Here is a 13,802-nt window from a genome sequence, read left to right on the forward strand (position 1 = left end):
TAGTCCCGCCTCTCTAACACAAATTGCTAATATGATTGGATTACCATTTCTGTAGTCCTGCCTCTCTAACACACATTGCTAATATGATTGGATTACCATTTCTTGAGTCCCGCCTCTCTAACGCACATCACTTTGTGATGGGCTTGTCTTTACTTGCTATGTGTGATAGGATGGTTTCACTTTGTACAACGCGCCAAAGTTCACTCAACAAGACGTGCGTGATTATTTGGGCTACAGGTAAGTGAGAAAGAAAGTATTATTATACCCACTGTAACTGTTTCATTCACAAAATACAGAACAAGTTGTGTCACATAATGATTCAAGGACAGTTTTTTCAACAATACACGACAATCCCATGTTAACCTGAGGAGTTGCAAACTTGTGTCAACCTTTTATAAATGGGGTGGCAAGGTTATTTAGGGGGTCCCTAATCCATGAAAGAAAATAACCCAAACATGGTAAAAACATGAATTCATGTCATGATTGCTGAATACTTTACATTACTGCACTGTGGTCATTACTTGCACAGATGTAGACATGATGTTAGGTTGCATTTTAAACAAACTATTTTTTTCACACTGATTAACTGTCTGTTAATGAAAAGAAGATTTAATGTGAACTACAGAAACGTTAATAAACGTTGTTCAGGAAACAGCATGATATACATACCTACTTTAACACTGGGATTTTTTTGGCAAAATTAAATTAAGAATTAAATATTAATTGCATATTCTTTAATGTTATACAGTAAATATGGATTCATATATTATGTTAAAATGTGATTTTCTTTTTTTTGACAAAGACTTAAACAGTTACTGTTTATTAGGCTCTAGGACATAACAAATTGTTTATTATAGTACATTCAATTTGGGATGGCACCGGGGGTGGCGAGTCAGATGTCAGTAAAGTGCATACTGAGTTGTCTGTTGTTTATGTCAAGTAAACGGTGATAAACAGTTTTTGCAATGCAACCATTTTATTTATGTCCCCACCAATGCCAGAATCAAACCTACGCCCTTGAGTATTAAACCCGATTTACTCACCCCTAAGCCGTCCGAGATGCACATGTCCATCATTTTTCAGACGAACACATTTTCAGTTATTAAATTTGGGGAAAATATGACTTGGATTTTTTTTGGGGGGGGGTTCCCTTTTTTAGGTCAGAGCAACTGCCCCTCAAAATTCCTGGGACTTCCCTGCAGTATCACAAATCGGTTCATCGTGTATTTTGTTTCTTACTGTTGAAAGAATGTTATCACTATATTTAGTAATGGATATACTTTGATTGAATTGTGTTTGCCCAAAAACCAGAGTAAAGAAACTTTTAATTGTATATCACAATGCTGTAATGTTAAGTGGTAATTTATTAACTAGATATCTAAAGGTTGATGCCCTTTGTCCCTTTAAACATTGTTAAATGAACTTCCCCTCTTATATGAATGTGCTCACACCTGTAGACTCAACAGAAGTTTAGACAGTAATGATATTGCATGCTGAATATTCATAGGTAAGAATAAATGTTTTTATAAAAGCAAACAACGCAGTTGACTACCGAAAACTGTAATAGGTGACTCTTACAATGGTTGATGTGTTCTTAAGTGTCACCCAACAGAATTTGTTGCTGATTTTGGTAAGCTGAAACATAATTTGCTTCAGATTCAGTTGTATAAATGTATTAATTAACTTATGTATATAGTAGATTAACCTGATATTGCCCTGAATATAGCTAAATATGCTGGAATGGTTTTAAGAAATACTGTAGATGTCATGTTTACCAGATTTTAAGACAACTTTCAAAAGATAATTTATATTCTCTGGCTTTGTTCCAGGTGATATGAATAGAAAGGTTTCTCCGATGCTTAATCTGATCTTCTTAACCCTCCTGGTGATGACTGTCCCAGTCATTCAGAGCGGGAATGTTCTTGTCTTACCTGTAGAAGGAAGTCATTGGGTCAACATGAACATCTTGATTGAGGCTCTTCACGCCAAAGGTCACAATATCACAGTCATCCGGATGCTAGACAGCTGGTACGTCAAAGAGTTTTCGCCTCATTACACATCCATTACTGTGAATGCTCCTGGAGGGTTTGATGAAGAATTCGTCAAGGTGTTTGCATCAAGACTCCTGGAAATTATCAGGGAAGGTTCCACATGGGCTCGTCTGAATTTGGAGATAGAGATGTGGGAAAATGCTTTAAAAATGTTTCAAGTAGAAAGTGAGATGATTGTGAACATGTTTGAAGACCAGAAGTTAATGCAAGCCTTACAGGAAGCCAGATATGATTTGATGCTTACAGATCCAGTGAAGTTTGGAGGTGTAATATTGGGTCATTATCTTAAACTGCCCATGGTCTACAATGTCCGGTGGACGGCTTTCAGTGAGGGTCATTTTGCCATAGCTCCTTCACCACTTTCTTATGTACCTTTGCCAATGATGGAGTTATCAGACCGCATGAGTTTTTTTGAAAGAGTGAAGAATATTGTAATGTTCATTATAACTCAAACACAGATTGCTCTCATGATCGCTCCACCATATAATGCTCTATGTGAACGCTTCATTGGCCCGGCGATATCATTTGAGAATTTAATTCAGGCTGCTGATCTGTGGCTCCACAGGGTTGATTTTATTTTTGAATATCCAAGGCCCACTATGCCAAACATCGTCTACATGGGAGGCTTTCAGTGCAAGCCATCAAAGCCTCTTCCGCAAGATCTTGAGGACTTTGTGCAGAGCTCTGGTGATCATGGTGTCATCGTCATGTCTCTGGGAACTCTCATTGGTCAACTTCCTGATGATGTGGCAGAGGCCATTGCTGAAGCTTTTGCTGAACTTCCACAGAAGATCATCTGGAGGTACAAAGGAAGAAAACCATCTGCATTGGGAAACAACACTTTAATAATGGACTGGATACCTCAGAATGATCTTCTGGGTCATCCTAAGACCAGAGCTTTTGTGGCTCATGGTGGAACCAATGGAGTCCAAGAAGCCATCTACCATGGGGTACCAATCATTGGATTTGGACTCATCTTTGACCAGCCTGATAATCTTTCAAAGATGAGAGTGAAGGGTGTAGCCAAGACCGTAGACTTTGCCACAGTGAATAAGGACTCCTTCCTAGAAACTGTCAAGGAGGTTCTTTATAATCCCAGTTATCGGGAGAACATGCAGAGACTCTCAAGACTTCACAGAGACGTTCCAGTGAAGCCTCTGGACAGCGCCATCTTCTGGATTGAGTTTGTCATGAGGCACAAAGGTGCCGCTCATTTACGCACAGAGTCGTACAAAATGCCCTGGTACTCGTATCACTCTGTTGATGTCATGTTGTTCCTGCTGTCTGCTGTGATGCTCATAATGCTGATCACATGTGTGCTTATCAGATATTTATGCTGCAGAATATGTAGGAGAAAATCCAAAAACAAACTAGAATGATTTTTTTTATTTAACAAATTTTCAATTCGTGTTTTACTTTGTTTTATTAAATCATCTTTGATACGTATTATGTTGCATTGTTTACTCACTTGGTCTTTGGTGAATTTTTTCTACTCAGCATTATTGTCAAAGTCAATGTTTATTTGTACTTCATAACATTCTAATTCTTACACAACATATGACCTCTTGCATATTTTAATTTTTTCGGTAAAACACATATTGTGATTTATTGAATAAAAAAGTGCACTCTGCAATTTATTTGCTTTTGTGATCCAATGCAATTCATACATTAAAGGTAATGTAATTAATTATAACTCGCCCCTTTATGGGTATTTTTATGACATCATTGTGCCAGAGTATCACTAATCTTTTTCATATGCACCTTTCTTGCCTGTTGACAGAAATGTTTTCACTATTTTAGAAGCATATATTTTTATTGGATTGTGATTAACCCAAAACCCTCAAAAAATAGACTACTAATTTTATATCACAGTGATGTAATTTTGAGTGGTAGTTTATTAACTAAATTTCTCGAGGTTGATGCCCTTTGTCCCTTTAAAGATTGTTCAAATGAACTTTCCCTCTTATATCAATGTGCATAAATGCATAAGAGTTAAACATGTGCTTGCATCTGTAGCTGTATAAAGTTTAGCCGGTAATGATATTGCATGCTAAATATTTACAGGTAAGAATGTGTATTTTAAATAGGTTCAAATAATATCCCTTAATATTTTTTATATATTTAAAAAATCAGCAGTGGGTTGTTTTTATTTCTTTTAGCAAATGTTAGAACGCACTGCAACGTGACATAGTGTGGAGTTATATCTGCCTGTCAAAGGGTCTGTAAAGTACAACATTAAGATCAGTTCAGTAATTTGATCATGTTTACAACAGACAAGAGGAGATTTGAAGCAAATATTTTTTTCTAAAAACAATATTGTATGCATATTAAAATTAATAATAGAGTTATGCATAGTTCAACTGCATCGCAATCAAGATGAATCTAGAAATGCTCTAGTGTCTTCATACTTTCATTAAATTGTAATATCTAAAATAGTATTTTCATAAGTACATTTTGTTGTTGATTTATAATTACTTACATAATTTCCTCCAGGTTCAGACAATTCTTAAAAAGCATGATGTTTAATATTTGTCTACACATGTTAAAATTTTAAGTGAATTTGGACAGGTTGAGAATTATTTGACTGTTTTATTAAAAGTTAAGGGGCCGTATTCACAAAGCATTTTATCTTACCACTATGAGTACTCCTAAATCGCACTAAAAGATTTTAGCTAGGAGTTTTCCCTTAAAAGTTATTCACAACGCCTTTCAGACCTACTCTTAGTAAGGAAAAATGACAACTCCTAAACTAAGAGTGAGTCTTCGTTGGTATGGATGACGTCAATTCTCATGCACGAGCTTCCTCGCAATGACCACAGTGATTGGTTGTTAGATGACATGGCATGCGGAACATAACACAGACGCACCAAATCATGGAATTACAACATCGATATATGTCTGTGTCCTACACAAAATAATAAAAGTAATGTCATCGAAATGCATATATAAAAGAAAAGTCGTGAATGAAATTAAATTAAATCAAGGTAGCCTAATACCCTAATGAAAACCGCCAATTGCCCAATAATGAAAAACGACATTTGCATTAACACTTGCTTGGTTAATTGACTTCCTAAATAGACTACTTAAAGCAAAAAATGTTGCTCCTATTGAAGTAGCTTAATTTAATAGTTAAATGACGGTGGATTTAGCCTAGAAATCTAGACGCACCCTAGCGGCCGCAAAATATATTTGCTGCCAGGGTTTAGTCTAGGCACTCACAATACACTTAACAGCTCCAAAAACCAAAATTTGGTCAGGCCAATCACATCGTGTGTAGCGTCTGTGGGGCGGGCTTAACATGATGACGACAGAGCTGCAACGGTTCCTACTTGAAAACAAAGAATGGCTGCTGCTGCTGGGGAACAGCTTTCTTTTGAAGCGGCTTTGGCCGCGACTCTGGAGGACTTAGACTTATGTTTTTCTTTGAGAGAAGAGCAAATAACCCTAATGAAGTCCTTTTTAAGCAAGAAAGATGTGTTTGGAGTTTTGCCGACTGGTTACGGTAACTACGTCACCTTCTTCGTTGCTCTGATTGGTCATAGCGCTATCCTATTGCGTGCAGAGGCATTTTGAGGGACAACCTTATATCCCGCCCCTTGCATTGAGCCGTTTGTGTGAAGAGTTGCCAGACCTTACATCTTGATGTAGGTCTGGCTAACCAGGCTACGGTGGATTATGAACTCGCCAAAACGGAAAAGAAAGCCCAACTGGATGCAGAATCAGTTACTGCTGCTGGCCTAGTTGGTGCTGGAAAAAAGAAACATAATAAAAGGGAAAATCGGCACTGAGATATCAAGCAAAACTAAGCGTGAGACGTGGGAGACAGTGATGCGCGAGTCAATGTATAAACAACCCGCACCAGACCGACGTTTTCAACTAACCAGCCCGCAACTTGGACCGCAAAAAAATAAATAGTGTACCCGACCCGCTCCCTGGCCCGCATTTTTTAAAAGTAGTAATTGTTTAAAGTAGATACTGACATCTTTATTTCAAACGACCCATCCGACCGCGACCCGAATATCATTAAAAATATTTTTGGATGACTCGTAACCGCGGGTGACCGCAGGCACCCGCACATTTCGGATCAACCCGCGCATCACTGATAGGAGAGGATTTGTTTGCAGATCAATGCAGCATTCCCGCTTGTGTCACGGACCCCAGATGACTGCGAGAGGCGGTGGTATGCAATCACAGTCGAAGGTTGAGATTTCAGCCTTTAAACAGACTAGCATGGCAACAGGTATGCCTATAATATTAAATATTTAATTTCATTATTGTTTCATGTAATTCTAAAAAACTTCCTGCTTGTCATGAATGCATGTAGGCAATGCTTTTGAGTTGGTGAAACTGTCCATGTTAAGGAGGATCAGCACCTAAGCCAATTTACGATCCTTTGTGAATAGGTCTTAGTGAGTTAGGAGTTCTCTCGACTTCTTTTAAGCTGGCCCAGACTTGGGTGCTACTTTTAGGGCTAAAATGCTTCGTGAATTACTCTTAGTGAAAAGAATTAGGAGTCCTAAAGTTAGGAGTGACACGCCCATTATTTTTAGGAGTTGCTCCTAAATTCGCCAGTTAGGAGCTACTTTTAGCCTTAAAATTCTTTGTGAATACGGGCCCAGATCAAGAACTGTAAAGGTAATCTGTAAGTTACAGTAAAATGACAGTTCTGTTAATAACGTAGCCGACATCACATGCTAAACAAAAACTATATCAGTACGTAATTCCTGTTCTCTTGCTTTGTTACAGGTGCAATGAACGGACAGGTTTATCTGATGTTTGGTCCAGTTTTCTTAACCCTCTTTTTGATGACTGTCCCGGTTGTTCAGAGCGGCAATGTTCTTGTCTTTCCTGTGGACGGCAGTCATTGGGTCAACATGAAAATCTTGATTGAGGCTCTTCACGCCAAAGGTCACAATATTACAGTCATCCGGATGTCAGACAGCTGGTACATCAAAGAATCTTCACCTCTCTACACATTCATCACTCTGAAGACTGCAGGAGGATTTGATGAAGAATTCTTCCAGGTGTTTGCATCAAGAATGCTAAACATTTTGAGGGACGGCTCCACTTGGGCTCGCCTGAAACTGGAGATAGAGACGTGGCAAGGCTTTCTAGAGATGATAAAAGCCGAATATGATCTAATAGTTAACATGCTTGAAGACCAGCAGCTTATACATTCCCTAAAAGAGAGCAAATATGATTTGATGCTTACAGATCCAGCCATGTTTGGAGGTGTAATATTGGGTCATTATCTTAAACTGCCCATTGTCTACAATGTCCGTTGGACAGTGTACAATGAGGGTCACTTTGCAATAGCCCCTTCACCACTTTCTTATGTACCTTTGCCAATGATTGAGTTATCAGACTGCATGACTTTCTTTGAAAGAGTGAAGAATATTTTGATGTACATCATCACTGAAATACAGGTCGCTTTCATGATCGCTCCATATTATAGCGAAGTAAGCGAACGCTTCATTGGCCCAGGAACATCCTACTTTTCCTTAATTCAGGGTGCTGATCTGTGGCTCCATAGGGTTGATTTTATTTTTGAATTTCCACGGCCCACTATGCCAAACATCGTCTACATGGGAGGCTTTCAGTGTAAGCCATCAAAGCCTCTTCCGCAAGATCTCGAGGACTTTGTGCAGAGCTCTGGTGATCATGGTGTCATCGTCATGTCTCTGGGAACTCTCATTGCTCAACTTCCTGATGATGTGGCAGAGGCCATTGCTGAAGCTTTTGCTGAACTTCCACAGAAGATCATCTGGAGGTACAAAGGAAGAAAACCATCTGCACTGGGAAACAACACTTTAATTATGGACTGGATGCCTCAGAATGATCTTCTGGGTCATCCCAAAACCAGAGCCTTTGTGGCTCATGGTGGAACCAATGGAATTCAAGAAGCCATCTACCATGGGGTACCAATCATTGGATTTGGACTCATCTTTGACCAGCCTGATAATCTTTCAAAGATGAGAGTGAAGGGTGTAGCCAAGACCGTAGACTTTGCCACAGTGAATAAGGAATCCTTTCTAGAAACTGTCAAGGAGGTTCTTTATAATCCCAGTTATCGGGAGAACATGCAGAGGCTCTCAAGACTTCACAGAGACGTTCCAGTGAAGCCTCTGGACAGCGCCATCTTCTGGATTGAGTTTGTCATGAGGCACAAAGGTGCCGCTCATTTACGCACAGAGTCGTACAAAATGCCCTGGTACTCGTATCACTCCGTTGACGTCATGTTGTTCCTGCTGTCTGCTGTGACGTTCATAATGCTGACCACATATGTGCTCATCAGATATTTATGCTGCAGAATATGTAGGAGAAAAAACAAACTAGAATGATTTTTTTTTATTTAACAAATTTTCAATTCGTGTTTTACTTTGTTTTATTAAATCATCTTTAATAGGTTTTACGTTGCATTGTTTACTCGCTTGGTCTTTGGTGATTTTTTTCTACTCAGCATTATTGTCAAAGTTAATGTTTATTTGTACTTCATAACATTCTAATTCAATAGTGAGGTATTCATTGTTCTTACACAACATATGACCTCTTGCATATTTAAATTTTTTCGGTAAACCACATATTGTGATTTATTGAATAAAAAAGTGCACTCTGCAATTTATTTGCTTTTGTAAACCAATGCAATTCATACACATTTGGAACAAGATTAAATGTAATTTTTTGATAAACCCTTGACCCAAAATATAATGTAATTAATTATAACTCGCCCCTTTATGGGTATTTATATGACATCATTGTGGCAGAGTATCACTAATCTTTTTCATATGCACCTTTCTTGCCTGTTGACAGAAATGTTTTCCCTATTTTAGAAGCATATATTTTTATTGGATTGTGATTAACCCAAAACCCAAAAATAAATAGACTTCTAATTTTATATTACAGTGATCTAATTTTGAGTGGTAGTTTATTAACTAAATTTCTTGAGGTTGATGCCCTTTGTCCCTTTAAAGATTTTTTGATGAACTTTCCCTCATATATGAATGTGCATAAATGCATAAGAGTTAAACCTTTGCTTGCACCTGTAGCTGTGTAAAGTTTAGCCGGTAATCATATTGCATGCTAAATATTTACAGGTAAGAATGTGTTTTTTAAATATGTTCAAATAATAATTATCCCTTACTATTTTTTATATATTTAAAAATGAGCAGTGGATTGTTTTTATTTCTTTTAGCAAATGTTAGAACGCACTGCAACGTGACATAGTGTGGAGTTATATCTGCCTGTCAAAGGGACTGTAAAGTACAACATTAAGATCAGTTCAGTAATTTGATCATGTTTACAACAGACAAGATGAGATTTTGAGATTTTTTTTATTAAAACAATATTGTATGCTTATTAAAATTAATAATTGAGTTATGCATAGTTAAACTGTATCGCATTAAAAATGAATCTTAAAATGCTCCAGTGTCTTCATACTTTCATTAAATTGTAATATCTAAAATAGTATTTTCATGAGTACATTTTGATGTTGACTGATAATCACTTACTAATTTCCTCCATGGTTCAGACAATTATAAACAAGCATGATGTCTAACATTTGTCTACACATGTTAAAATTCAAGGTGAAAGTGGACAGACTGAGTATTAGTTTTATTCCTTTTGATCAAGAACGGTAGAAGATAAAAGGTTTCTAATCTCATCTTTTGTTTATGGTAAAGTTAAAGTAAAATTATAGTTAGTTCTGTTAATAATGTAGCCTACTGAAGACATCACATGCTAAACAAAAACTTTATCAGTACCAGTGGCGGCTGGAGACTTCTTTTTCGAGGGTGCTCGAATGCGGAGCTTGTCACATGATGTATTTAGCCCATTATGTGTGTGGCTCGTCATTTCAAAATATGTGTTCGACACATCATGTAAACTTATGTGTATCACGTGTCTTGTCAAAATAAGCGCCTGCTACACCCGCGTCAAAAGGGTTTATGATCAAAGAGATGCTCATGTTTGCCAAATACTTGCTTAATCTCATGTATAATCAGAGTTTAGTGTTAAGTGAGTGTTTCTTTTATCATAAACCATTTCGACACGTGTGCAGCAGGCACGTATTTTGAAATAACGCACAAGACGCAACAAACACATATTTTGACATGCTGAATGACACACTGAACACATATTTTGAATTCCAGTCCCTTGGAAGAGAAGTCACCGGCCGCCACTGATCAGTTCAAAATTCCTGATCTCTCTTGCTTTGTTACAGGTGCAATGAATGGACAGGTTTATCTGATGTTTGGTCCAGTTTTCTTAACCCTCCTGGTGATGACTGTGCCGGTTGTTCAGAGCGGGAATGTTCTTGTCTATCCTGTGGACGGCAGTCATTGGGTCAATATGAAAATCTTGATTGAGGCTCTTCACTCCAAAGGTCACAATATTACAGTCATCCGGATGTCAGACAGTTGGTACATCAAAGAATCTTCACCTCTCTACACATCCATCACTGTGAATGCTGCTGGAGGATTTGATGAAGAATTCCTACAGGGGTTTATATCAAATATGCTAAACATTTTGAGGGACGGCTCCACTTGGGCTCGCCTGAAACTGGAGATAGAGTCGTGGCAAGGTTTTCTAAAGATGAATAAAGCAGAATCTGAACTAATAGTTAACATGCTTGAAGACCAGCAGCTAATACAGTCCCTAAAAGAGAGCAAATATGATTTGATGCTTACAGATCCAGCCATGTTTGGAGGTGTAATACTGGGTCATTATCTTAAACTGCCCATTGTCTACAATGTCCGTTGGGCGGTGTACAGTGAGGGTCACTTTGCAATAGCCCCTTCACCACTTTCTTATGTACCTTCACCAATGACTGAGTTATCAGACCGCATGAGTTTCTTTGAAAGAGTGAAAAATATTTTGATGTACATTATCACTGAAACACAGATCGTTCTTATGATCGCTCCAAATTTTAACGAAATAAGTGAACGCTTTATTGGCCCAGGAACATCCTACTTTACTTTAATTCAAGGTGCTGATCTGTGGCTCCACAGGGTTGATTTTATTTTTGAATTTCCAAGGCCCACTATGCCAAACATCGTCTACATGGGAGGCTTTCAGTGCAAGCCATCAAAGCCTCTTCCGCAAGATCTTGAGGACTTTGTGCAGAGCTCTGGTGATCATGGTGTCATCGTCATGTCTCTGGGAACTCTCATTGCTCAACTTCCTGATGATGTGGCAGAGGCCATTGCTGAAGCTTTTGCTGAACTTCCACAGAAGATCATCTGGAGGTACAAAGGAAGAAAACCATCTGCAATGGGAAACAACACCTTGATAATGGACTGGATACCTCAGAATGATCTTCTGGGTCATCCTAAAACAAGAATCTTTGTGGCTCATGGTGGAACCAATGGTATCCAAGAAGCCATCTACCATGGGGTACCAATCATTGGATTTGGACTCATCTTTGATCAGCCTAATAATCTTTCAAAGATGAGAGTGAAGGGTGTAGCCAAGACCGTAGACTTTGCCACAGTGGATAAAGACTCCTTCTTAGAAACTGTCAAGGAGGTTCTTTATAATCCCAGTTATCGGGAGAACATGCAGAGACTCTCGAGACTTCACAGAGACGTTCCAGTGAAGCCTCTGGACAGCGCCATCTTCTGGATTGAGTTTGTCATGAGGCACAAAGGTGCAGCTCATTTACGCACAGAGTCGTACAAAATGCCCTGGTACTCGTATCACTCTGTTGACGTCATGTTGTTCCTGCTGTCTGCTGTGTCACTCATATTGCTGACCACATATGTGCTTATCAGATATTTATGCTGCAGAATATGTAGGAGAAAAAACAAACTGGAATGATTTTTTATTTAGTAAAATTTTTTGTTTGTTTTACAGTACTACATACAGGTGCTGGTCATATAATTAGAATATCATTAAAAAGTTGATTTATTTAATATATTATATTAATTCATTACGTGCATACTAGGGGTGGAACGGTACACAGAAGTCCCGGTTCAGTTAAATTTCGGTACAATGGAGGGAAAAGCAAAACAAAAATGAAGAAGGCAAATTTTTTTATTACTTAAGATAATCTTAAAAACATATGTGTCCTTATCTGTGTTATTTTGAGATGTCATGAATATGAACTGAAAGGCATTTAACATACTATCTCGTATAACAAAAATTTATAAACTTGTACTAATCTTTCATACAAAGATGGGTTTTAAATGTATTACAAGTTACCTAAATAAATTTTTAAATGAAATTTTAGCACATTTATTTCATATTAATGTACTAAAGAACAAAACAAATGTAGGCTTGTAGGATGCATTAATAGGTGTGTACGACTTCATGAGGCGCTGCAAGAAACGACAAGTGGATGAAATCAGAGTAACGCGAGAGCGATATGAAATCAGCCTCCTCCGCAAGATTTCTCGCGGTACTCTGACGCTGATGGCGCTGCGTAAAGTTGAGCACACTTAAAAAACTGAAATCAGCTGAACTCGACAGAACTGCCCTGCGTATGCCTGTGCTTCGTCTATTAATTGTATATAAGCAGGACAATTTATCACCTACTTCTCAGCGTGAGAAATACAAGGTGTGGCGTGTGAGCGTGTGAACTGACTGAAATGCGTGTGTCTCATGGTGAATGCGTGAGATGTACTTCCACTCACATACCCAACAACTGCTGAAAACGCCGACACACAGTCCTCGTCTTTTCCACCACTCTCTCGCCTGTACTACTGTAACTGACTATAAAAGTGAAGTTTTCTCAAACTTGCGATCTTAAAGAGGCCGGCGGATCCTCACCACCATTTCCCATACTCGCTGTCGCTGCTATCTCACTCACTCACTAGACCGTCAACCTGACAAAAAAAATGCAGAGTGCCAGAGAATGTAGACGGGCTATGATAGAGCGCATACATAGCCACGCTACGCCTGTCATTTACACTATGGCAGCGTTTTCGACCCTCATAAACGGAGTAGTTCGTAAACGCTGAAGACCCTGTTTTAGTTTGAGAACTCCGGGGTTACACTGCAGTGTAAAGGAACGTAGACTGAGTTTTATATAAACGAACAGCTGATGTTAACGTGACAGCGCATCATTTTCAAAGTAAAAATTATTTTTATTCAGGTAAATGGAGGTTTGCAACGGAGGTTTTGCCAAAAATAGTAAACATCTACCAACCAGCTATTATAAACGTTTTGTTTTAACATGTATCCTTAGATAATGTCTGTTTATAAAGTTGTTTATGTTTTGTTTAAATTTAGTTAGCTTATTACGAAAGATAGACTGTAATTTTAAACGCCATATAGGGCGTTGTAAAGGCCAATATGAAGGGAGAATTGTAATGGGTCAGACATTATTTTCGAGTTTAATTTAAGTTTTGTTTGCTACTTTAAAATTAATTTCATTTTATATAATTTGTCTCTTAATTTTAATCAATGTTTTGTTGATAAGTTTTGTGAATATGAATTAATAAAAACAATAAAATCAACGTCATATTAATATTTAATGCTCGTTTAGCCGATTGCGCTTTTTGCTATTTCTGTGTTGCTAGCAGAGGTTGTGCACGGACCTTGCACACTTTTAAAAATTAACGTCATAATAATTTTAATACTTTAGTTGGCCACGCTTTTTTGTCGGAGAACGCATGTGAGGGAACATAGCACTGAACAGCGACAGGTAAGGGAAGATAAGTTATTTGGTGTTTTTCTGAAAAATACAGGCAGTTCGTACGAAAATTTTCAAATAGACTATAAGATCATAAATATGAACTGCGAACAACGAACTAT

General features: G+C 38.0%; 2 protein-coding genes and 2 pseudogenes across 3 annotated transcripts in view; 3 read left to right on the forward strand and 1 right to left on the reverse strand.

The window, feature by feature from the left end:
* Nucleotides 1-13,802, reverse strand: part of elfn1b (extracellular leucine-rich repeat and fibronectin type III domain containing 1b) — a 147,987-nt gene that overhangs the window by 67,536 nt on the left and 66,649 nt on the right. The window lies entirely within an intron of this gene.
* Nucleotides 198-3,544, forward strand: LOC135735724 (UDP-glucuronosyltransferase 2A2 pseudogene; annotated as a pseudogene).
* Nucleotides 4,010-8,398, forward strand: LOC135735723 (UDP-glucuronosyltransferase 2C1-like). Of its 2 annotated transcripts, none has more exons than XM_073814386.1 (2): nt 4,010-4,115; nt 6,798-8,398. In XM_073814386.1, the coding sequence occupies exon 2, from the start codon at nt 6,803-6,805 to the stop codon at nt 8,390-8,392; it is 1,590 nt and encodes a 529-aa protein (XP_073670487.1). In that variant the 5' UTR covers nt 4,010-4,115; nt 6,798-6,802; the 3' UTR covers nt 8,393-8,398. The 2 variants fall into 2 exon arrangements, with proteins under 2 accessions (XP_073670487.1, XP_073670486.1); XM_073814385.1 differs by lacking the exon at nt 4,010-4,115 and adding an exon at nt 5,731-6,291.
* On the forward strand, nt 4,032-13,504 carry LOC135735725 (UDP-glucuronosyltransferase 2C1 pseudogene; annotated as a pseudogene).

Source organism: Paramisgurnus dabryanus, chromosome 4 (genome assembly GCF_030506205.2).
Source record: "Paramisgurnus dabryanus chromosome 4, PD_genome_1.1, whole genome shotgun sequence".
Lineage (NCBI taxonomy): Eukaryota > Metazoa > Chordata > Actinopteri > Cypriniformes > Cobitidae > Paramisgurnus > Paramisgurnus dabryanus.